At 36.9% G+C, this 24,779-nt stretch overlaps 3 protein-coding genes across 4 annotated transcripts in view; 1 reads left to right on the plus strand and 2 right to left on the minus strand.

Moving 5' to 3' along the window:
* LOC134840032 (nucleoplasmin-like protein ANO39) overlaps positions 1-24,779 on the minus strand; it is a 254,422-nt gene that overhangs the window by 89,431 nt on the left and 140,212 nt on the right. The gene's annotated exons all lie outside the window — the stretch shown is intronic.
* Positions 1,632-24,526, plus strand: LOC134840732 (transcription initiation factor TFIID subunit 7-like). Of its 2 annotated transcripts, none has more exons than XM_063856743.1 (5): positions 1,632-1,657; positions 14,608-14,958; positions 17,567-17,785; positions 20,769-20,948; positions 23,441-24,526. In XM_063856743.1, the coding sequence occupies exons 2-5, from the start codon at positions 14,620-14,622 to the stop codon at positions 23,669-23,671; spliced, it is 969 nt and encodes a 322-aa protein (XP_063712813.1). In that variant the 5' UTR covers positions 1,632-1,657; positions 14,608-14,619; the 3' UTR covers positions 23,672-24,526. The 2 variants fall into 2 exon arrangements, with proteins under 2 accessions (XP_063712813.1, XP_063712812.1); XM_063856742.1 differs by lacking the exon at positions 1,632-1,657 and adding an exon at positions 12,999-13,114 and having other exon boundaries at positions 14,611-14,958.
* On the minus strand, positions 6,306-7,718 carry LOC134840016 (periplakin-like). The gene is made up of 3 exons (XM_063855642.1): positions 7,346-7,718; positions 7,163-7,277; positions 6,306-7,091 (listed from the first exon to the last, which is right to left on the minus strand). Exons 1-3 carry the CDS (start codon positions 7,448-7,450, stop codon positions 6,418-6,420), a joined length of 894 nt encoding a protein of 297 aa, XP_063711712.1. The 5' UTR covers positions 7,451-7,718; the 3' UTR covers positions 6,306-6,417.

Genomic DNA, 24,779 nt, shown 5'->3' on the forward strand with positions numbered 1-24,779 from the left:
AACTCGTCTCTGTTCATGTAAAAATTCTGTTCACTAGATGGCAGACAAGTCAGCCATGCGGATGTTCCTTTTGGCTGTAGCAGGTCTAGCGTGCGCTTCATTTCATTCTCACTTCGGGAATACACAATTTCGAGGGCTTCTTTTGCATGTTTACGGTTCGATCCTGAAATTTCTGCTCGTCCAGTTCTATTCGTGTAGTCAATAAGATCTTGTTTACCAATAATTGCGTTTTTCAGCGTGTTTGTCAGCTTGACAGAGTTTTCATAGAAACGAGACGCACATTCTGTTGGATTTATCAGACCTAAACCACCAGCTGAGCATGGCAATGCTATGATGTCCCGTTCTAGATCACTGAGAGTTCTGTCGACTAAAAGAGAAATAACGTTCCTGAGTGTGGCTTCAAGTGGCTGCATGTGCAGTTCAGAACCAGGAATAGTCCTCATTATAAAATTCCACCGACTCTGGATCACCTTGACGAGAGCAATATAGTCAAGATGGGGCTCCGTTTTGGCCGCTGCTTCCAGCGAAGACAACTCATTCGACCGTTCTTCAACTTTGTCTCGTAGATAGTCGTTTGTGAAGTTCTGGCTGCCAATTGCCGCTCCCAAGTATGGACGTCCTTCGCTTGTGATGTTGATATTCGTGTTCTCAAAGACCTGCTTGGCTTGCTCTCGGAGATCCTCGCTTTTTATTACTAACCAACATTTCGACGGTTTCGGAAAATACCCAAGCTTGGGGCCGATACTGGTCAAAAGATCAAACCACTCACGGAGTTGAACTAGCTTCCCAAGGCCTCCGGCGTCGTCAGCGAACCACTCTTGATGACACCCAATTTTGTTTAGACTGACAAGGAGTTTTTTCAAGCTCAGCGCATAAAATGCCATCGCTAAATTATCTCCTTGAGTGGTGCCTTCCTGTGATAAAATTTCTACTGCTTCGCGTAGAATGAGTCTGGCTGGCAACCGATAAGTATCTGATATAATAGGGTCAATCAAACGAACAGTTTGCTAAAAAGCCTTTTTTTCAAAATTATCTATGCCCAGTTTGTTTAAAAAATTATGGCCTTCACGCAAGTCAAAATTTTGAAACTCTGACTGTTTTTCTGGAAACTTATTGACTTTACGCGAGAACTACCAGGCCAATTCTCAGGTTGTGTTCAATCGAGAAACCCAGCTTTGGAAATCTTCTCTGCTTAGGTGGCTATAGCCTACTTTTTGCCGACAAACTTTGTAGATTTTGCAAGGTTTTTTTCTATGTTTTTAGAGCTTTTTGGAAACTTTGGATTTTCTCAAAATTTACACAATCAAATCTGAGATAGAAAGCTGCTTTAAAAGAACGATTTGAGATAATTGTTCCTGCTGAAGTATAAATTCATTGATTTTTTTAAAGCAAAATGTTATCTTGGGAAAATTGATTATCTCATAATTTCCTACTCTTCTAACTTATTTTAATAGAGAAACAACTAAAGTTTAGGCGAAGTCTAAAATCACATTTTTCGTGCAGCATCAGTTTAGCAAACTCATTCAATAATTAACACCTAACTGCAGCCTTTAGCTGGGTCTGTGTTTGTTTTCTATCGAGACTTACGAAAAACTCGGGTCATCTAGTTTTTTTCAACATCTTTAATTTGCCTAATTGTTGTGATAAACTTATTAAATAGATTTGTTCAAATTTACCGCTTGTTTGTTTTCATATCATATGCGCGCTGGGCTTTCCTCTTCTGATTATCTAACCAAATCTCGCCGTCCAAGCCGTAGGAGAGTGAAGCTTCTCTGGCATATGTAGACGCAAAAAAGAGTGAGCAGGTGGAGCTACCCTTCAACAACACCACAGGTTGTACCGTTCCTACCTATCAATTTTTCGTTTTTTTTAAACATTTTTTTAATGATTTTTTTTAACTCTCAGATTTAAATTAAACTCCTTGAATCATTGACCATCCATTCCCCCAACTTTCTACGTAAGAGCTTCTGTGTTGCCTTCGCTGTCTGTGTTTCAGGTGGATGCCCCGATTCCAGGCAAGGCGCATCCCTGACTTTTCACAGAAGCTTGTAATTAGCACATCAAGGACAAAATATATCAAACCAGCTCTTGTAAAATCTACAATTCACTCTTACGGCGGCGCCACACTCCAAGATCTGTATGAAACTTTTACAATACAGACCAAAGCGCCTTAATACAGTTATCATTAATGCCGGGTGTAATGATAATAGGCTGCATCCACAAGAAGTTGAGCAAAAGTGGAAAAACTTAATCAACCTAATTACAAACAAGTTCCAGCCCAAAACCCTGATTATCCCCAAAACAATCCAAAGCTCCAATAACAATGATGTTAACCGCAAACTCTACATTCATAACCATGTGCTGTTTATCTTAATCAATAAATTTGTTCATCCACATACACTAATTGTTTCGCCCAATCTTAACTTGAATCTAACCCCTCAAATGTTCTGCCGAGACGGCATCCACTTCTCGTTCTTTGGTAATGAATTCTTTACAATTTTTCTGGCTTATATTATATATAAATTCTCTTGATAATCTGACGATACCGTTCCTCCTCAAATAATGTCCTATCAAACACATTGCATCATATGTAACAACCACCTACGCGGCCGTGGAATATGGTGCACGACATGCGCAGCCCATATGCATGTAAAATGCAGCGGCCTTAACCGAGCCAGCGACCGAGACGAAAACTTTGGCTGCCTTCGCTGCACCTCCGTGATTACAGACAACACTACAACTGACATTCAAGCCCCTCCAACTCAACCTCAACACGCTCCTTCGACTAACGATCAAAATACTGCCATTGCAAACAGCAACGAAAATATAATAGCCAAAACCCGACCCCTGGTCAAATCCCACACCTGAACGAAAAGATAAAATAAGAACAATCTACAGCCAAGTAGCGCACTGGAAACCAGTCTTCATGATCCTCGCAAAAAATAGAATTGGGTTTAACTTTATAGAAACTCGTTAATTGAAACACAAGAAAACACATACGCAATGCACGCAACAATAATATTCCCTCACCTCATGCTATGTAAAACCAAATCGGAGAGTGATGGTTCGAAATCCAAAACTATAGCAAGAAGGCTTAAGCAATGGCATAAGGGCGAACTGGACGAACTTTTTAACGAGGGAAAAGCGCTGCAATTGCGCGTGGCAAAGAGTAAGAAAAAGAAAGTAGAAACTGAAGCACAGCAATTTAATAATAACTAATGAACACCGGAAAAATATCGAGTGCTATTGCTAAATAAACTGATACCTCCAAGGGAGTTCTTTCACTCGAGGAAACCGTCAAAGGTCAAACTGTTGAGCAAATCCTCATCGAGAAGCACCCTCCCGCTGAGCCAGTAAACAGCAACTATATAACATCTTGCTCGGAAGATACAATCCCTTTCCACTCATCCACGTTCGACCAAATAAACGCCCAGAAAATTAGGCAGGCTGCCATGACAACAAATGTTTCTCATGGACCCTCAGGTCTGGATTCAAATGAGTGGAGACGCATACTAACTCACTTTGGTCTACAGTCAGTTGAAATATCGAAGACACTAGCCAAAATCGGACAAAAAATATCGACTGAAATACTAAGTCATGAGCTTCTTGAACCATATAATGCCTGTCGACTAATTCCATTTGATAAAAACCCAGGAGTTAGGCCAATTTACATAGGCGAAGTCATCCGCAGAATAATAGGTAGAACGATCACAAAGTGCTAAAAAAAGCTAACTTATGGTACTCGGATCGAATTACCAACTATGCCTTGGCCAAAAATGTGGCATCGAATATGCAATTCATACGCTTAGGAAACAATACGAGAAAACAGATTCCGATGCAATACTACTGATAGAGGCGGAAAACGTATTTAACTCCCTAAACCGGAACCTGGCTTTAAAAAACATTGCAAATATATGTCCTTCTATGCTACCAGCAATACAGAACTCATACTCTAATCCATTCAAACTCTTCGTAAATAAAAAATTAATATTATCTAGAGAAGGAACCACACAAGGAGACCCATTAGACATGGCAATGTACGGGCTAGCGAAGAGTTCTTGAAAACATTATCAAACACGGAAACTGTTTTGGATATAATGTAAAGGCATTGAAATGCCAACTCATTGTGAATGATGAAAAATACAATGAGGCGATAAAAGTATTGAAAAATATCGAAATTGAAATGAAGAAAGGGGCCAGAGTACTTGGTTTTGTCATAGGATCCGAGACTGATTGTAAAATTTTTCTTTGAAACTCAGTTAGAAAAACAATAAAATACTGAAAAAACTTGAAAAGATCGCGAAAACATCACCACAAAACGTGTACTCCTGGTACATGAAGGGGTACAAGAAAAATTATCGTTCTTAGCTAGAACTACCCCCAATACCACAGACAACTTGCAGGCCTGCGAGAAGATACTGCAGGAAAATCTAATTCCAATTTTAATTGGTAATGATAATATCAGCCATCAATTCAGAGACATCGCTTCTTTGCCACTGAAAATGGGTGGTATAAATATCAAGCTACCTTCTGACTATGAGAATTCTTTAGAATGGTCAATTAAATCATCGTCAGTCCTAGACACATACGACCCATTAACAGCTATACCTGAGCAAGAAAAAATCTATACAAAGATTAAAACACTCAAAACTGGAAGAACAAACCAAAAGAGAACTAACATTTTGAACAACTTGAGCGCCAATGAAAAATACGCTTTTGAGTTGGCCTCCGAAAAAGGAGCCTCAAACTGGTTAAATGCACTGCCTCTTAGCAAATATAATTTTAACCTGAATAAATCCGAATTCCGGGATGGAATTTATCTCAGATATGGATGCGAACCAACCAACATTCCACTCACATTCGGCTGTTACGACCTTACCCACGCCCTTAACTGTGCAAAGGGTGGATACACCCACATGAGGCATAACAAAATCAGAGATACCTTCGCCACCTTCATGAGCGAGGTTTGCTTTGATGTTGAAATCGAGCCGAAACTTCAGTCGTTGCAAGGCGAGAGCTTTGTCAACAATTCAACCACAACTGATGAAGACGCTCGACTAGATGTAAAAGCAAATGGATTATGGGGATCAAGGCTTACTTGAACCTTCTTTGATGTCAAAGTTTCAACCCGCACGCAAAAACTTCACGAAGACTACTGAAAGACGCCTATAAGTACCACGAATCACTAAAAAACTAAAAATACCAACGGAGAGTTATACAAGTCGAACAGAGCAACTTCTGCCAGCTCATTTTTGGCTGCACTGGTGGTGCCGCACCAGCAGCTACTCGGAAAATGCAGCGGATAGCTGAAAAACTTAGTGAAAAAAGGCATGAAAGCTACGCAGAAATAATAAGAACTAAGATAAGCTTCGCGCTGCTCAGGAGCGCTATCCTTTGTATACGGGGTTGCAGATCAATGCGTAAGACGCAATTCAAAGACAATTCAATTAGTGCTGTTGTAGAGGAGGGACGGTTGAAGTAAATACTTTTAATGACAATGCATTAAATGCTGATTTGACTTAATTCCTGCAATATTGTTTATTGATGTATTTTTATAATGCTGGTATGGGCCCTATCAAGCTTGTGCACGACCGTACCTAAACGGAAGGGTCCATTTTATAATTTACCTTTATTTTGATAGGTTTCTGTCTGTATGAAATTGGCTTATGTGCCTCATATTGCGTCTCTCGATCATCAAAAAAAAAGATTTTATATAGGTGTGCGTTTTGAGGGTGAATGGGACTTAATAACTTTTATTTGCCGTAATTTTTTTGAGATATTTTCCGGCTTTCTTAAATGTTTTTCGGGATAATAGGTTTCGGCCTATAGTATATCGGTTTAAGAACCTCATATTGTTTCATTTGAGGTGCAAGGCAAGTTTTGTGTTTTGGTCTTGAGTTTGACTTCATAGATCTAGTTTTGTTTTTACATTTTCGATTAAATTTCTTGTTTCGTATCGCAAGTAGTGCGAAGCTCAGCTTGGCCTCTGTGTAAAGTAATGGATTTATTTGAACCATTTTAACGGCACTTCAATTGTGGACACAACTGCCTTCTCTAAGTTTAATACTTTTGATTTCTTGACATTGTGATGAGCAATCGATTTGTATTTTTCCAGAGTTTTTCTGCTTTTGCTGCCATTTGTAACTCAATTTTTTTTTCGATCAAATCAGAGAAAATGCTGATTCTTTGTGCTCTTAAATTAAATCGATGTTTTTTTTGTAGAGTAGATCTAGCTCGGACGATGATGCTACTAGCTCAGCCCTCCTCTCACTCAGAAAACTGTAGAATCTATTTAGAATTCAGGAGCACTTGAGACAATTATGAAACTTGCTATTTTTATTATTATACTATTATACTAAACTATGCATTAGAGTAACCAGTCTCAACTCTTTTTACTCTTTCAGCAAGTGTTTTGAATCAACTAGTTTGTAACGGACTGTCTGTTTTCGATCCCCTGCTGTCTTGCTTTGGTGAGGTTCTGGTAGATTCTACCGTATCCATTACTTTGATGCGGTCATATGCATGGCGTTTGCTTTCATTGTGCGATAAAGATGGGTCGGCTAAAGGGGGCGCAAGATTGGTGAACCTTGACAGCTCCCACTCGTAGAGGGTTCTGCCGCTGTCGATTGCCCATCTCTTTTTGAGATACTCGGCATAAACAGGGTCTATAAGAGAGAGCTGGTCCAATCTTCGGTGCTCCGACATCTCAACCAGTTGCACAGCCTCCTTCTCCAACTTTAAAACCTGTCTCATTTTCACATTGTGATCTGCAATGGCCTTGTCTTTTTCCAGAAGTTTCTCAGCTTTCCTGCTCTTATCCGATATCTCTTTTTCCAGTTCCTTCCGTAGTTCTCGATATTCACTGAGTTTTTTCTCCATGTTCAGAAATCTTTCTCTCGATTCGCTCAAGGCTTCAACGACTTCATCTCGTTTTTTGGATGCTTCAATGATCTCCTGTGTAGTCTTTCGTTCTCGGTCCAGGCGTCTCGAAGCTGCTTCCCCGACTTTCTTTGTCAATAGTTGATGTTGTCTCTCCAACAAGGAAATGTACTTTTGGTAGTCTGTATGCTTCTTCTTCAGAGCTTCGTAAGCTAAAATTATGAATGCTTTCAGCCATGATGGATTGCTAACAAAATGTACCTTAGTGAGTAAAAACGTGTACTTTCAAACAGTCCAGCCGTGGCATCTCTGAGCTGATAATTGAACACTTCTTGATTGTGAACTGCTCTTTTGATCGTACTTGCGTGCTCTTCTTGTTTTTCCAGCGCTTGTGAAGCCTAGAAAAAAACCAATTGTGGTTGATCAATTTTACCTTGTGTAGACTGAATAAAAGAATTGAGGCTACCTTTTTAAGGACATTGTCGTGGTGTTTGAGCAATCCCTGATAATATTCTGGTCTGTACACTGTGGGGTAATCACCCTGCGCAGGATGAGAAGTAGAAGCCTCCATGAAACTACTATTCACTTATCAGCTATTCATTATTAAAGTCTTAAATGGCTGTAAATACGATAGTTTGTTTTTCAAGTTGTCGATTGTACAGTAATCAGATTTATATTCGCGTGATGCAATGCGTAATAAGTGTGGTATTCGAAAGAAAATCAAAAATATAATTATATAATTTTGAAGGTAACCGATGTGATAATTGAAGCACGAGCCAAAATCAGTCTGATAATAATCAGCTGTCCATCTTGTTGAGTAGTTGCGTGTGAATGTGAAAAATCAGTGCTTTGTTCGAGCCAAATACTTAAGATCATGATTTTTTCAATAATGAGTGAAAACAACGCGCGGTCGTTTTTTTTTTGCTGCTTCTGATTACCTCAATTGTCTTGTCAGGACAGAGACAATCTCCACTAGCAGTTATCTTCAATATTTATGGCAATCAATTGTTCAGACAAGTGTGTTTGACGTATATTGAAAAATAGTATAATCCGACTATTGTATAACGTGTTATTGTATATTCTGGCTATCGTATAAAAAGCGTATAATAGTATAGTTTGAGATCGAAGTCCTTAGTATTACAGAATAGGTGAAGGCTAATTTGATTAGTTTTGACTGAAAAGATACTGTTCAGAGCTTCAGACCTCTCTCTAAAGACTAGGAAGTATTTTTTTTGTGCAGGCTAGTTTTAGGTTTTTCTAGCCTATTTAGGTACCGCGCAGAAAGTTCTTCTACTTTGTATTATATGAAATTCGTTTCAAGCGTGATTCGGACTCTAAAAAGACCAAGTCGAGAAACACTTGTCCGAACTTTTCGGCTTTATGACTAGTTTACTCGGAGGTCTGAATTTCCTTAATGACTTCTTGTTATTTTCACCTGATTTCAGCTATTGTTACCATACTCTTTGAGCTTTTTACTCTTGCGATAAGCAAGTGTGTTGCTATCGAGTACTAGTTTTTTTTGTAAGTACTTTGCTCACAGAATGGTACATTTAGAAAGAATGGTAAATTTATTTGAGTGGATAAGATTGTTCTTGTGTGTTCGTTTTGGTCAATATGTTGAAACGGATTTACCTTTGAAAATTTATTTTAAAAAGCTTTAAATCAATTTCGCTGACCCTCTCTGAAAATGCATTAAAATTTTGATTTTTTGGACTCTTTTGTATTGTTTTATTCTTTTTTGAACATCATGAATTCACTTTTCTTGATATCTGCGAACCATTTGGCCTAATAGTAAAGACTTCTTCTGGAATGGTCAAGTTGGTAAGTTCAAGTCTGGACAGGGCTTGTTTTTTTCAAACTGAAAGATTTTAGTTTCAAAAAATTTGTCGGCATATGGTTTGATGATTGTCGGCCTATCTGTTGTTTCGGCTTAGGTACAGCATCGGATTTTTTTTTGCGCTGTAAGTAGTGTTTATTGCAAATGTTTTTTGATATGCTCTTTGTTTTGGTAAATTTGCTTCTCCAGATTGTGCATAACCTTGTGTTTTTTTGAGTCGTTTGACGAGGAACGCATTTTTACGCCCCTTAGTACAAAATTAAAGTCCAAGTTTCCCAGAATCTTGTAGCTCAATTTGTTTTGACAATTTTGTTTTTGACTCAACGGGAGGTTATTCAAATCTTATCGGCCTAGTTGCCGTTCGATTATTTTGTATGGTTACTTTTTAAAAGCAGGCTTTCCTGGAATTGAACATCCGGCGCGTCAAAATAATGAAATTTTGTTCTTAATTTTTTTTTCGATATATTTAATATTTATGACTTATTGGCTTCCGTATCATCATCTATCGTCTGCCGTCTAGTTAGCGATGAATCGTTTGTGTGATATCACAAGTGGTGCGAATTTTTGCTTGCCTTCTGTTTAGATAATTCGATCTCCTCTCCAAAAAAATTAGAAGAAAACTTTGACTGCAAGTTGAACTTTTTGAATTGGTTCTTAATAAAACTATTATGATAAGGCTAGCAACCCTAGTAGTCGTATTGTGATCGCTATGCGTCACCTAGTAATCGTCATATACTTCAGCACTAAATAAATTTCTCTGAGATTCTTTTCATGGTTTTTCTCAATACTGAGTGAAAACAACGCGCGGACGTTTTTTGTTGCTGCTGATTACCTTGATTGTCTTGTGAGGACAGAGACCATCTCAACTAGCATTTTTGTGCAATGTTGTTAGCAATCAATTTTTGAGTCAAGTGTATTGACGTTAGTGAAAAATTGTATAATCCAACTATCGTATAACGTGATATCATTTGTTCTAGCCATAGTATAAAAAGCGTATGTTTTTGGATCGAAATCCCTTCTTTTACAGCAATAGGTTAAGGTTGTTGGTTTTATTTCTGGTTAAAAATATTTTGTTGTAGAGCTTCAGACCACTTTCTAAATATTGGGAAAAAACTGTTGTGTAGGGTACGTGTTTTCAGCTTATTCAGGTACCGCGCGGAAAGTACGTCTCGTATATTTTTTTATACTTATCGGCTTTCAGACTAGTTTGCTCGGAGGGCTGCATTTCCTCTATGGTTTCTCGTTTATGTAACCTGGTTTTAGCTATGGTAACCTTATTCTTGGAGTTTTTTTTTACCCCTGCGATCAGGGTACTAGGCAGTCAGGGTATGTTGCAGTCGGGTACTGGGCTTTTTTCTTCCAATTTAGAAGGAATGGTAAATTTACTTGAGCGGATTAAATTTTTCGTTTGCGGTCATTTTTTGAAACGGATTTATCTTTAACAATCTATTTTAGAAAGCCTTAAATAAACTTCGCTGACCCTTTAAACAAACAGGCTTCCTTTTTTTGGGTTTTTTGTCTTGTTAGTCTTTTTTGCACACAATGAAGTGCCAACCAGTAGTATCTGAGATCCATTTGGCCTAGAAGTGACGACTTCTGGGATGGCAAAGGTGTTATGTTCGAATCCGGGCAGGACCTGTGTCTTTTCCAAAACGTTTGTCGACCTATCTGTTTTGTCGGCGTCGGCTTAGTTGCAGCATGGTATTTTTTTTGTGCTGTAAGCAGTTGTTTTTGTAATTTCAGGTTTGCTCCCTAAATTTATAATTTTGCTAATCCAAACTTAGTATGTTTTCGTTTTTTTTTTTCGATTGTCTCTGACTTTTCTTTTGTTTATTCGATTGTCTCTGACTTTTCTTTTGTGGTATATTTTCTTTTGTTTTATAGACCACTTCGGTCTGAAAGTTTTTTTTTGGTTTAATGAACTATGTTTGCGTCGTTTGACGAGGAGCACAGTTTTTACGCGCCTTTCTCAGAAAACACATAATAATAAGTCTCAGATTTTCAGAACTTTGTACCTCAAAATTTTTCATGACATTTTTGTTTTTGACTCAACGGGAGGTAAACCAAGCCTCTGTGTAGACAATTCGATTCCCTGTCTAACAAAAAATTAACTATTTGACTAAAAATCAACTATTTGAATTGTTTTTTTTTTCAAGTGTAAATGTTATGATAAGGCTAGTAAACCTAGTAATCGTATTGTACTCGGGTACTCAATTTTTGCCGCAAAAAAACTGTTAACCGACTGCGCTCATCGATGTCAAATTGCTTATTAATCAGCTGAAGTTGAATAACCGATTTCTACATAATTAGTGTAGGGGTAACGACGATGGTTAGGAAGACAAATAACTGTGAATTGAGTCCAGACGAGTCCTAAGATTTAAAATTTGACAGATGAACGAGTTTCGTGTGAAGCTGTTTTTTTTTCGGCTCAGCTTCCTGCTGCGGAAACTCATTTTGCGAAAAGTACAGGTCCTGCCTGGACTTGAAGCCTAGTGTTCGTTCCCAAGCATTGGTGTTACTAATATTTTTACAGTTGAATTAATGATTCCAAGAGTTTCTTAGGTTTTCATTCCCAATTTTTGATTTCATATGCGCGTGATCTTTTTTTATTTACAGTGGAGTAGAAATAGGGTCTCATTTTTACCATAAAACGAGATTCCACAAAAATCAAAACTTGTGTATGTGTATTAATGAAGTAACCATACTACGCAACAACAGGGCAGACAAATAAGAGATACAAAATTCTGCTGACAGTCCAAGTTTTTGCTTGTTCGTTAGTCGTGATGGCATCGCGTGCGCATGCGTAATAAAACAGCGTTAGGAGAATTAATAATCCCGCAGTTAAACTTGCCTTGTTCGAACCAGAAAGAATTTCTAGACCTTGCTACTAAATTGAATAGCAAAATACTGCCCCTTTTTGGTCCCGAACTGTTCGCCCTCCCCGAGGGTAATTATGTTTACCCTTGCGATAAGCAAGGGTTTTGCAACCGGGTACTAGACTTTTTTCCCGTCAACAATTTTGTCCTCAGAATTCGCACGTGAACTCGCACGTGTTTTTTTTACTGTAGAGGTAAATGTAATGCGTGCATGTTAGGTTAAGTATGGGCCCTGTGTGGTTGTTATGAGTTCCTTCAATAGTATTTTTAGTGCCAAAAAGTTTTGTTATTTTTTCGGCATTTGAGTGTTGGCTTTAATTCCGTCGGCTCATTTTCCGAATGATTTTTTTTTTCAATTGCTTTTTTGTTGGTTTTTATAAGAATGGTTGAAGTCTCACAAAATGTTTTGTACAAATCGAAATCACTTTCCGAGACCCTTCCTAATAAAAGTGAAAATTTTAAAATTGAAAAAAAAAAATAGAAAATTTCTGAACTTTTTTGTGTTTGTTTTCAGTGTGCAAAATAACTTTGGTCTTAACTTTTTATGCTTCTGTTTGTTCAATCAGCTGTTTTTCTTCTTTTTTCTGGTGTAGATAATGAGTTTTTGCAATTTTTTGTTTGTTTGTTTGTTAAGTTTTTCTCTAATAATTGAAAATATGTCCTCATTGCTTTTTAGCGCATATTGTTTTGAAAAGTAATTGTTTCATTCTAAAAACGAGAACTAAGCAAGCCTGAATTGCCAGCAAATCAGAAATAAATAAATTCAAAATTTTTGGTAATTTAAATTAAAGTTGCTAGTCGAGTTCATCGTTTTGCAAAGTCAATTTGAGTTGCTGTCTGCTAATTTTTGTTTCCAGTTTTGCTTAGTTTCATTGTGTTAGGATGGTAAAACCTGAAACCAAGCAAGCTTGAAGTGCTATTAAATCAGAATTTTTCAATATCAAAATTTTCGATAGTTTTCAGAATTGCTAGACGAATCCATCATTTTTTTGTTTGCCAATTTAAAAGTTGCAATTTTTTTTTCTCATATTTAGTTAATGTTGATCTGTTTTTAGGCTGCATCTTCTAGAAATAGTTCAATGCCTTAGCTTTTTTTAATATTCGGTTTTTTTTTTTAATATTCGGTTTTTTTTTTTTTTTGTTTGATTGATCTCTGCTAGTGTTTCTGATTTTTAAGCGTTCGTGGCTAAGTGGTTAGTGTGTGAGACTCAGAATCTTTTACAACAGACTGGAGTAGCGGTTCACTGATGTGTAGTGACGTCTCATAAGGAAATTGGCATATTAGATCCGTAACACCCAGGCCTCCTTCTCTGCAATGTAGTTTCGCTACTTTTATTCGTTCTTTTGAAGTATTTCGCCCGAAGATGTTTGGTAATATTTATGCATGGTTTGCTTTTATCAGTTCTGTAATGTCTGGGGTCGTTCCGACAAGGAAAGTGTACTTACTTTGCAGCCTGTGGCGCAGTGTTCGCAATGTCTTGGTTCGTTTGTAGCTCAGAAAGCCATTCTTTCACTAGTCCCGGTATGTATTTTTCGATAAACAACCGCTTTCCGACAGCTGATCCATTAAATATTTTTCAGTATTAAAATCTTTTCTTAATATTTTAAGATTTTAATACTTTTAATTTTTTACTAAATTAAAATTTTAATATTTTTTGTTTGATTTTTGGTAAACAGTTTTTTCAGTCAACTTGCTGGTCTTCTCTGATCGGATTTTTTTGGAAATTAAAATCGGCGTTTTATTGGCTTCATAGCTGTTCAAAATCATTTGATTTTTCATAAAACCGTGTCTAGTTCTCATTTTTTGTTTCATTCGCTTTTAACTGATCTATTTTCTGTTGAACTCGTTAAAATATGTTTATTTTTGGATTGTCTTGGAATTGATTTTCGAAAGTTTTTGCGAAATTTCTCATTGCCATTGTGTTGTCTTTTTGTTAGAAACGTTTTCTTATTTTCAGATCACGTTTGTTGTTAATCCATCAAGTAGTATTGTTTCTTATCTTATTTGTCTAGGCTTCTGAAAAATTGAATAATGTTGTTTCGGTATTTGTGTCTTTCGTTTGCTAATTGAAAAAGTAAATCAGTGGTTTTTGGTTCTTTCATCAATGCAGTTTACCCATGGTTCGATCGCGTGTCTTGGAATACTTCGATGCATAGCAGACAGGTTAAAAAAATGCTGGAGGTAGGCTGATTTGGTTGCTTATATAATTTCGAAAAAAGTTTTTGCAACAATTTTGTTATCTGATTTTTTGAGGTTTTTCTTCACTTATAATTTTTGCATTGCAAGTAGTGCGAAGCTCTGCCTCGCCTCTGTGTATCAGTAATCTTTACTTTGAAAAAGCGGTAATTCAATACTTGATTGATTGATCAACCGGAGTTTGAACACAAAATAAATAGCATAATAAGTGACTAACATAATAAGTAACACAATACACAATAAGTGACTTCTAAATGAACTAAGGTTAATTCAAAATTATGCGTCAAGAATCTTGACCATATTGAATAGAGGACGATTAGGCAGATAATTCAAATCATCGTGGAACCTTTTAGGAAATTTTCTAGACATGTTCTCTTTGTTTTTGTAGTTTTTTGTTTTCGACTTGAATTTAATTGGCTTTGTTTTGAGATAAGGTTTTACTTGGAGTACTCTGATCGAGCCTGCTTAAATGTTCATCTAACCTATCGAAAGTGGTATGCGTAAATACCGATTTTCGCTTAATCTTTTTCAGGTATTTTTTCTCACTTTGAAATGTTTTCTCCGATCTACCGTTTTTTTCCTATGTTGAAACAACGCACAGAAGGACGGGAGAGAGAGGGGGGGGGGTCATAGTAGCCCCTATGAAGAAGCGTTGAGTTTACATTGGCCATCAACACTAGGCTTTGCTTGGCCGTCTCTCTCGTGTACAAACATGTGGTGTAAAAAGTGGTTTCACTAGTCTGTGAAGGAGACAACGAGACAACATTTTGATTTATAATTTTTTGCATTGCGGAAAAAAGCAAGTGGTGTTAGTTTTCTAGATTAGACAGATGAGCAAACGGGGGGAGGAGCAAGTGGATCCTGAGCAGCAGTTCATTCTCAGACTGCCCGAAGACATAGCGGCGAAACTAGATGGAGAACTGAAAAGAGTCACTTCCTCCTGCAGCAAACTGGCCATCAGCATCGAAAACGACTACAGAAACTGTGAGTTGGCGTATGAGGGGGAAGTTCTGAAGGCGAAACTGCATGACTTGCCTTGTATTATTGAGAGTCTGAAGACTACAGACGGGAAGAACTACTACAAGACGGCAGATGTCTCCCAGATCATGATTGCGGAAAGAGCGAGCAGTGAGAAGTACAACAACAGGAAAACCAAGAGATCCTCCAAGGTAAGCAGTCACTGCTGACCTTCCATTCCACTGCTGAACTACAGACTGTAACGCCATGGTTTCACATCTTGTCATCTAAACTTATTGATATTTGTATACATTAGTGAAGATCACCTACTTCGTGAACAACCATCAAGAGTGGTTGCCAGCTTTGTAGTATATTAGTTTATAAATTGTGAAGTGGCGTTTGAACAAAAAGAGTTCGAAAGTATAAGCCTCGTTAAATAAGCGGATGGTGAAAATAACATTTTAACCAAATCACGGCTGTTGATAATTAACCTTGCAATCAGCAAGGGTATTGCAATTGAGTCTAGACTTTTTTCCCGTAATTAACTTTGTTCACAGGACTCACTTCACCTCTTTGTCGTCGTTGGAAGTCCTACTCATCTCAATTACGAATGTTAGACATGTTTTGAGTTTGCAAGTATTTTAAATATCCGTTCTTTTCGAAATTTGCTTTTTTTGTCCTTTTTTTGGCTTTAGGTTTTGGCGGTTTTTATTTCGACTAAGTGTCCGCATATTGCGAAAAGTTTTCTCTGTGTGTGTGTGTGTTTTGAGGGAGGGGTGAACTTGAAATTTTTGAGGGAGGGAAGAACTTGAAATTTTTTTTTTCTGCTGAGATATTTTCGGCTTTGTTACTACTTGGTAAATTTTTTCCGATGCTAGTTTTTGCATTCCATTGTCTGTGCTTAGTGTTTCAAAACATGCATAGTCTACTTGTATGCATAATTTTAGAACCAATTGCATATATAGTTATAGAATTTCAATTTTATTATTTTTTGGCTAATGGTTTTTCGGCTTTATTGCTATCGAATAGGCTCTCGTTTTAGTTTCCGAAATGTGCATACCAACTTCCCTTCAGTACATATATGGCACTCCTGGATACTAGATACTATATGAACAGTACATGTTCTTTTTAGCAGTATTATTTTGCCGAAATATTCCGGTTGAATTTCAGCTTATTGGCTTGCGGCTTTAATTTTCTTAGTTTATTTATGAAATCGATAAGAATGTGAAGCCACCTTTTTGAATGCTCAAATTTATCATCATTGAGACATCTCGAAAGTTCTTCAATAAATTTAAACAAAAATCAGATTTTTAGTTTGCGTCTTAGTTTCTGTCGGCTGATTTCCGTTTGTATTCTAGTACAATTTTTTTTATCTGGCAAGATCTTCAAGCAGTTTCTTTCCTTAGCTTGGGTTTTTGTTCCGACCATTGAAAATGGGGAGGAACTTAGTATTCGGGTGTGCTTTAGTTTTTTTCTCGCAAAATCAGGAACCAGAAATAATCATCGCATTGGGTTGAGTGATATATCATATTAATGCCTTTACAGTCGTAATTCGAACCACGTCAAAAATTTTCAAAAAAGTGTTTTCCCAGCGTCAAGAAAAGCCGGTTTGAAATTTTTGATTTTTCGTCTTATTTCGAGCGAATAATGCGAGCGAGCATTTTTATTTGAATTGATTAATTGTCTTAAACCTCTAAATAGCTTAATTTGAAACGTAAAAATTTTGTGTTACTTGGGTAGCGGTAGTAACTTTGAGTATTTTAGCGCCTTTTTGGAAGCACATTTTTCAATTTGATTTTTTGTTAGATTTTTTTTTCGTTTTCCTGGTAATTTTTGAATTTGCTTATTCGACAGCCATACAAAAATTGTTTTTCAATTTGCTTATTTTAGTATGGCTGTCGACTATCCCCAGTTTTTTTTTTGTTCAGCTCCTTTTATCGCCGAAAAAAAACTACAATAATTTTGATTTTCGGAACATTCTGTGTTACTTTCACAGTAACCGGCTATACTTGTTAATTTATGATTTTTTAGTATAATTGAAAGTTGTTCCTTAGATCGTAAATTTACCAACTCTGATCTGCAATGGTTTTATGGATTCTTTTGGTCAAACAGGTTCGGCTAATGTTATATTGATTTAATTGTTTTTTGTTGCTTAGTTTCAAGGGCGATTTTCAAAAAGTTTTTAAGCAAGTTTTTAAGCTTGAAATTTGTTTTTGACAACAGTTTCGTTTTCGGCTTAACGAGAGTAGACCCAACTTTTATTGCCTTAGCTGCTACTCAATTATTGATTCTCATTGCTTGCTAAGGCTGTCTATGAAAATCCTCAGAGACAGAGGTATTAAATTTTTGCAGATAGTTTTTCGGCTTAATTGACTCTTTTATTTTTTTCAATTAAATATCTTGTAATGGAATGTTTCGATTGTATCGCAAGTGTTGCTTCATCTCTGGGTTTACTTAGTTCTCGGTAGCCAGAAACTGTTTTCAGTTGAGTTGTTATTAATTCGGTGTTGGCCGAAGTGTGTTTGTGTTGTCTTTTTGCTATCAAATGAAGCAGCTTTTGTGTCCATGGCTCTTTTCCAGTTTCCCCCCTCCTTTCAAAATACCGAGTTTTGTTTGTTTTACGTGTTATTGCGGCTAAATGCGTGATGTTACGCTGTAAAGGATGAAGAACAAATCTGTTCACAATTGTCGATTTGTTACCCACGCCAAATTTTATTGCATTATGACAACGTTAAATAGACTTTTCAAAATTGAATTTGAAAGGGGGGACTGGAAAAGTTGGTGAATTTTGAATGGAATGAGAGGATGTTTTGATTGCAGGTCTATCTGTACCCACATGGTTTAACCCCTCCCCTGAAGAACGTGAGACGGAGTAGGTTCAGGAAGATTCTGAAGAAGAAGTACATTGAGTCGCCGGATGTGGAGAATGAAGTGAAGGCCCTGCTGAAGTCGGACCTCTATGCCACCAGTCTGCCCACATACCAACTGGTGGACGACAACCACAATAACAGCACAACTGCTACAGAGGCCGCAAAAGGGGTATGCAATGCAATCTCTTTCATCCTCTTGTCCGGTAGAATTATCATAATCAAACTCATTATCACATGGCCATTCAATTCAGAGCTACATAGTTTTGGCTTTTTCCAACAAATTGGATAATACTTGTTTTTCAAAGCACCTAAGCTATTTTTCAACTGAACGTTCGATCAGATTTTTTAAGAAGAATTTCAACAATTAGGGAGAAGCATTTTGGGAAACCTTTTCCCATTAAATAGGGAAAAGAACCACATTTATTGGGTGGAACTTTTGCAGCATTATATCTGGTTTACTTCTGCTGCATAGCATTACATGTTTATAGCCGGTTTATTGGTAGCTAGTTTCTTGTTTTTAAAAAACAAATATTATGAAAATGTTCGAGAATTGTTTTTGAAATTATTGAGACGCTTTGAAAGCTTTTTTTTGCATTTTTTTCTCGAGAACTTCAAATCGATTTTCAAAAGACGGTACCACTGCAAAAAGACCGGCTACTCTCAGCTAGTCTTTTTTAATTTTGCCTTCTATGGTCGTTTTATGGCCTTCTAAAGTTTCCCCATTTGGGATCATTTTCATTTTTTCAAAAACTAACCCTCCCAAATCTGAGATTGAGGCATCTATGCTATGCCCCCGCCCCCAGTTTTTGATGGAAAAGAGTAATAGTCATAGAAATTGTCCTAATTTTGAAATGTTGAACGTTTTTGGAAGTGTTTCCCTACCCTGCCAAAACTGAGAGAAAAGGCTCAGTCAAAAGAACTGGGTGCTAGGAACTTCTTCTGCATAGCCGGCTAGTCTTAATTTTTGTAGGAAAAAAAATGTTATTTGGAAAAATTCCATGTTTTGAAAGGTAGGTCGTTTTTGGAAATTTATTGACTTTTTCTCGAAAACTAAGACTGACAAGTCTACGATTAAAACCTCAATCAAATGAACATGCGCTAGAAACTTTTTCTGCAAAAGTCGTTTCGTTGGACTTGCAAAAGTCCATTTTTTGACATGTTTTTTTGTACTACAAATGTTTTGTACTGTCTTTGAAAACTGCGGGCCAAATCTGAGATTATGGGTTCAATCTACCAAACAAACTGTATGAAATCTCCTGTATAAGAGAATTTTTTAATGGACTTAGGTAATATTTGACCTTTGGACCCATTTTTGGTCTTTTGTCATTTTCACAAAAAGTGACCGTGCCAATTCTGAAATAAAGAAGTTTATCAAATGGATGTGTTTAATCTTGTATCAGGCGTTTTCTCATAAGTCGTAAATATAGTTTTTTTGTTCCGGCCACTTTGCGAAGTAGGAATTAATATGAAATAGGATTTGTTTCTACAGCCAATTTCGACTACCACTAAGACAAGCTCTTAGGGTTTAAAGTGTGGCACATATTAAAGCACATTTTCATAGTCGATGAACGTAGTTCAGTTTCTTTTATAGGTCGCGATGATTTTTTTCTGTTTTTAGGAAGTCTTTAAATGCTCCAATAACATAAAAAAAGTGCATTCAAATTTATAAATGCTCATTTGAATACCCCTAGGTATATCTGCACTTTTTGAGTTCAGTTTAAGTTCATTTCCTAGAAGGTCGGCAAAATTTGCTCTAATTTTTACACTAGCGTGCTTGCGAGCGTTAGTTTATTAGTACAAACCTTCTTTTTTTGAATCTTATTCACAAATAAAAGCGTTAATTTAAATTTTTTACCTTTTTATTGACACTTGCAATAATCACGATCTTTAGGATTGGAAACTTCATAGCATCGGTTTTCTGCTTTTTTAGTGGCTAGTGTTTGATTTATTAAGCGTCCGTGGGTGGTTAGTGCGCCAGACTCAGCCGAATTTTTACTAATTCGAGGGTTATTTCGATTTTATCTTATTGCACCTAAAAGAGCTGCTGTTTGTTGTGTTCTCGGTAGTAATTGCGAAGCGTAGCTTCGCCCCTGCGTAAAAGCTGAAATGGCGTGAAGAAACATAATAAATTTCTAGTTTCGAAAGTGGAACATAATTTGTAGATTTCTCAGCGGAACAAAACTTCTTATAATCTAGTTTTTAAGAGTAATGAACCTCTTATATAGGTCTTGCTGATTTTTTTTATATATATTTTATTTCGAAAATTCACGTGTTTGGAACGTTTTGTGCTTCTTGTCCTGACACCGGATATCTTTGCTCTCGTTGCCATGTAATGAGTTCCAAAGAGTGCTGAGAGTCATAATTAACGAATACCAATATTTTACGTGTTAGAAAAAAGTGCATGTAAAGGCTAATTGCTCGGCAAAAATCGTGTTTTAATGTCGTCTGAAGCTTGCAAAATCTCTTCAAGTCTGGCGAGTATTTTATGCTCAATTGATTGTGTCTGACCAAACTATAAATCACGCTTTAACCTTAATTACATGTGCGCGTCAAATTTAATATCAAATCTGTTTCGTGAATTTTTTGTATGTAATGTATATTTATTCTATGATAATATGTATGTCAACATTGATAGCCTTCGCTAGAATTGATTAAAGCAAATAGCATTTAATTGAAATAAAAAATATTATCTGGCAATGTTTTCCATGAAGAAGATAATTTTTGATTGAATCCCTCGTAAAACACCGAATCTAAAAATAAACATCGTTCAATCAGAACTGTCTTCAAGATGTGAAAAAGAAACGTGACAATTCAGCAGTCAGAAATTGGTCAGTTTCAGAGATTTTTGACTGCTTGAAGTTTCTGTGGCATTTGATTCTTAATTTCTTCTGGTCAATTAGAATAGCAGCCTTCCTCTCTCTCCTATCTTTTTTCATCATATTGTTTGTTGTTTGTTTCATCAGGACTCGCTCAGTCGGGCGGAGCTGAACAGAGTGTTTGAGGACTCTCTCTCTCCTATCTTTTTGATCAAATTGTTTGTTGTTTGTTTCATTCAGTCGGACTCGCTCAGTCGGGCGGAGCTGAACAGAGTGTTTGAGGACTCTCTCTCTCCTATCTTTTTGATCAAATTGTTTGTTGTTTGTTTCATTCAGTCGGACTCGCTCAGTCGGGCGGAGCTGAACAGAGTGTTTGAGGAGGTGAGCAGCGAGGAGGAGAACCAAGAGGGAGCAGCAGGAGGACCCCCCTCTTCCGGTCTGGGTCCCAGTGGGGGCACAGGAGGGGGCTATGAGGATGACAATGAAGCCACCAGTGGGGAACAGCTGGACGAACAGGTGAGAGATCGATTAGAAACAGCTGCCGCTGAGAATTACTTTTTCCAATCAGTTCATAAGGAGAAAAAGAAGAAAATAATCTGCACATTGCCAGGGTAAGCCTCCTCGTATTGATGAATGGAGCAAAGACAAAAATATATGAAACTTTTCGAATCCTTTAACTTTTAATAAAGACTTTTAATGGCATTTGAATTTTAAAAAGCATTGAATCATCTTTGAAGCTTGCCAGTTCTGAGCGTTCCATTATTAAGTTCACTGTTAGCACAGTTTTGAGTCATGTTATCGGGGAGTGCAGAATAGCAATTTTTGTAAAATAAATAAATCTTGACTCTGCTTTTTGCGTGATTAAATCATCGACATATTCAAGGTATATTTTTAACAAATGCTGTCAACTTTAAATCGTTGCTGCATTTTGGTCAAAGAACTGTTTTGAAATTAGAATAATAAATGTTACAGCTGCCAGATGTTTGTTAATGGTACTAATGCTGACGCTTGCGATTCGCAAACATGATCAAATCAGAATATAGACTTTTTATAGGGTTAAAAATTAGTTAAACATTATCACTGAATCACTTGCTATGTTGGCACATAGTAAATTTAAATTTTATAAGCCTGTATAACCCTTAGTATGAACTTTCTTTTTTTCCGACCTAAGTCGCAAATATTGTTGCGATGCAATTGTTGAGACAAAATATGTTCATTTTGATCCAGCTATTAAGTACAGCCAATGCCCAATGCTAAGGATATGAACACAGACAATTATGTTTAAAATAGTATTTTAGCTTCAAGGTTTCATGGATCTGTAGCGTAGAGGTAGGGAAGGAGACAAGCAACAAAATAAGAGGGTTCTAACCTGGACAGGGTCGGATGTTTTTAATGAACTTTTTCGTATACTAGTTAGAATGTGTCCGATCTATAAATTGGGCATGTTAGTTTGTAGATTTCTTTTTTGCTCAAATTGACTGGTACTGTGAATGCGTCATAATTGGCTTGCGTCACTTAGCAACTATGTAGACTCATAATTGGCGTGCGTCACGTAAGAAATTTTGTAGACTCGAAGTTTTACTCATTCAGTTTTCCCAGTATCATTATCGGTCATATTTTTGCTTGTGTATGCGAAGTGCAACTTCGCTTCTGCGTTTTTTTTTGCTATTCAACAAGTCAATTTTTTCTTGTTTCCTTGCGTTCATTACCTTTTCAAACTGTCAGTTGGCTATGTTTTGATTTAACTCCTGCAGTTTGTAATTGTACTAACTTTGTCTTCGTTTTTTTTTTCTGTTTTAAGTGTCACTGAAAGTAGTTCAGACTCTTATATAGGTCCTGATTTTTTTTTCAGGAAAAGTTTGAAAATGCTCTTATAACAAATTAACTGCATTCATACTTATTAACGCATATAAGAAGGCCCTAAGGTATATCTGCATTGTTTGAGTTCAATTCAAGTGTATTTACTGGAAGGTAGGAAGAGTGCATTCTTTTATCATGAAAGCTGAAATAGCGCGAAAAAACTTGATCGATTTATAGCTCCGAAAGTCGAATTCAATTATTAGATTTTCCATGGGAATAAAAGCTTTTACTAACAATCCTTGTTTTCTCAAGGCTGTTATAAAAAAAAAGTGTCAAAAATAAATTGCTTTTGAAATTCAAAGAACAGTAAGGCAAAATATTTTTACAGCAATAACAAGTTTTCTCTAGTTGGGTTAATGTTGTCAAAAAAGCGCCAATCATAAATTGTTCTAGAAATTCAACGATTTTAAAGGGCATCTGTTCTTTTTTCTTTGAAATTCGAAAGTCGAGAGTTAAACAAAGTCAGTGTTTTTTTATGTTTACTTGCGTTCATTACTTTTTCCAATCTTCGATTGACTGTTTTGAAATTCAAAAGTTGAAGTTTAAAAAAAAACAAGTCATTTTTTTTCTGTTTCTTTGCGTTCATTGACTCTTTTCCAAATGTCTGTTGATTGTTTTTTGTTTTTATTTCTTCCCATTAGTATCGCTCAAAATGCCACAAATTTTAGAATAGAATTTATTGTTCAAAGCTTTTCATGTAATCAATTTTGTTTTTTGATTCTACGGTACTATACCGAAGTGTTGTCGGCTCAGTTGCGACACGATAATTTTTTGAATTTTCAATAAAAGCTTTCGATTGTGTTTTCCGCTATTAGAACCGTTCCAGGCAACATTTTGAAGTTTTTAGTTGCTTTTTTTCTATTTTTCATGTTTTTGGACTTCCTAGCTTTCATTTTCTTTCCCGTCAGCTTGCCATGCTTTTTAATGTGTTATCGAAAGTGGCGCGAAGCTCCGCTGAACATCTGTGTTGGAGCTACTACCATTGTTATTTCCAAGAAAAAAATTGTAAACGATTCAGTTGGACAAATTTTCTATTTAAAAGTTATACAAAAATATCAGGTGCATATGGGTACAAAGAGGGAGAGAGAATGTTAGCAGATTATATGGGTGGTTTGGTGTTGATGCGTGTATTGTTGTGTTGTGTGTAGGTGCGTAGTATCATGAGGGAGGTGAGTGACATTCAGAAGAGGAGGCAGCAGATCAAACAGCAGTTGGCCCCCACCGCCCTGCCTCTGCTGCTGGCCACTGTGGGGGGACACAGCGAGAAACTGAGTCTGGAGGAGGAGTTGAGTCTGCTGCACAGCAGGGAGACCACCAAGCTACTCTATCTAGAGGAACTGAGGAACAGGATGAGAATGGGCGCCAGCAGCACCAGATAACAACTCCCTCATACCCCCTTAAAGAAGGACCTCCAGCGTCGTCGAACCGGAGTTGGGACGACTCTGAGGCGTAGTTTGAACACGGTGAAAGCGCCCCATTGGTATTTAGATCATCAATAACTTTAAATTCACTAAGCGTAGACACATAACATTCACGCCACAAAGTAAGCCAGGGACGAGCAATCACATGTGAAACAATACTTTCTTGAAGCATCCTTCCATTTACGGATCGAGGCTCCCAGTGAGGAAACGATGGCGGGCGATTTCGCTCTTTGGCATACAACGAGTCGACAGTCGAGGTTAACACTAGAAGACTTTTTTAAAACGGATGGCCGTCAAGTTAATCTATTTCCATGAATGGACACAGTAATGATGACAAATCGCTCCTGCACTGTAACTTGTGTCTCTATAAACTTGGTTAAGTTTTCCAATCTTGAGTGTACAAAGTTTGGTGGTTATTGGACGGGAGAGCCGGTCATGACAATCAACAAAAGAAAACATTCGGGAGGCTAGAAAGGAGCTTGAACCAGAAGTTGGCTGATACTCTGAATACATGAAAGCAATATCGAATAATGAACATCACCTCAACTGTCAAAGAAATGTTCGCTGGAGTAGATTTTACGAGATCGGGACTAATAAAACTGTGTAATAACTTATGTACTGTTTTACATTTACCACTGTTGATTATCAAAGACCCCCCATGCATTTGCTGTTAAGTTTTTGTTAATTCTGTTTTACAAACATATTTGAAAATTTGTAGCCGCTTTCCTTCATCTTGCTTGTAAAGGCATCCATATAATCAATTTTAGGTATTTTTAAGAGTAATGAACCTAGTATATAGGTCTTGCTGATTTTTTTTCAGGAAATCTTCAAAATTGGTTCACACTCTTTTTAAGTTCAGTGCATTTCCTATTTTAAAAGGAATGCAAACTCCTCTATCGAACAGCAAAAGTTTAAAGGTCATGAAAAACGTGATCGACTTCTGATTTTGAAAATGGAAATTAATTATCAGATTTCCCAGCAAAATTAAAGTTTTACGTATTCATCCAGTTTTCTCAAATTGGGTTAACTAACAAAAAATATTCCATCATAAATTGTTCTACAAATT

This window comes from Symsagittifera roscoffensis, chromosome 2 (genome assembly GCF_963678635.1).
Source record: "Symsagittifera roscoffensis chromosome 2, txSymRosc1.1, whole genome shotgun sequence".
Classification (NCBI taxonomy): Eukaryota; Metazoa; Xenacoelomorpha; order Acoela; family Convolutidae; genus Symsagittifera; species Symsagittifera roscoffensis.

Excerpts from the sequence above, each read along its gene's own strand:
- LOC134840016 (XM_063855642.1), bottom strand. The coding sequence starts at position 7,450 with ATGGAGGCTTCTACTTCTCATCCTGCGCAGGGTGATTACCCCACAGTG. Across the intron at positions 7,278-7,345 it reads ACGACAATGTCCTTAAAAAG|GCTTCACAAGCGCTGGAAAA; the intron begins GTAGCCTCAATT and ends GTTTTTTTCTAG. Across the intron at positions 7,092-7,162 it reads CACGGCTGGACTGTTTGAAA|CTTACGAAGCTCTGAAGAAG; the intron begins GTACACGTTTTT and ends TCATAATTTTAG.
- LOC134840732 (XM_063856743.1), top strand. The coding sequence starts at position 14,620 with ATGAGCAAACGGGGGGAGGAGCAAGTGGATCCTGAGCAGCAGTTCATT. Across the intron at positions 14,959-17,566 it reads AAACCAAGAGATCCTCCAAG|GTCTATCTGTACCCACATGG; the intron begins GTAAGCAGTCAC and ends TTTTGATTGCAG. Across the intron at positions 20,949-23,440 it reads GGGAACAGCTGGACGAACAG|GTGCGTAGTATCATGAGGGA; the intron begins GTGAGAGATCGA and ends TGTTGTGTGTAG.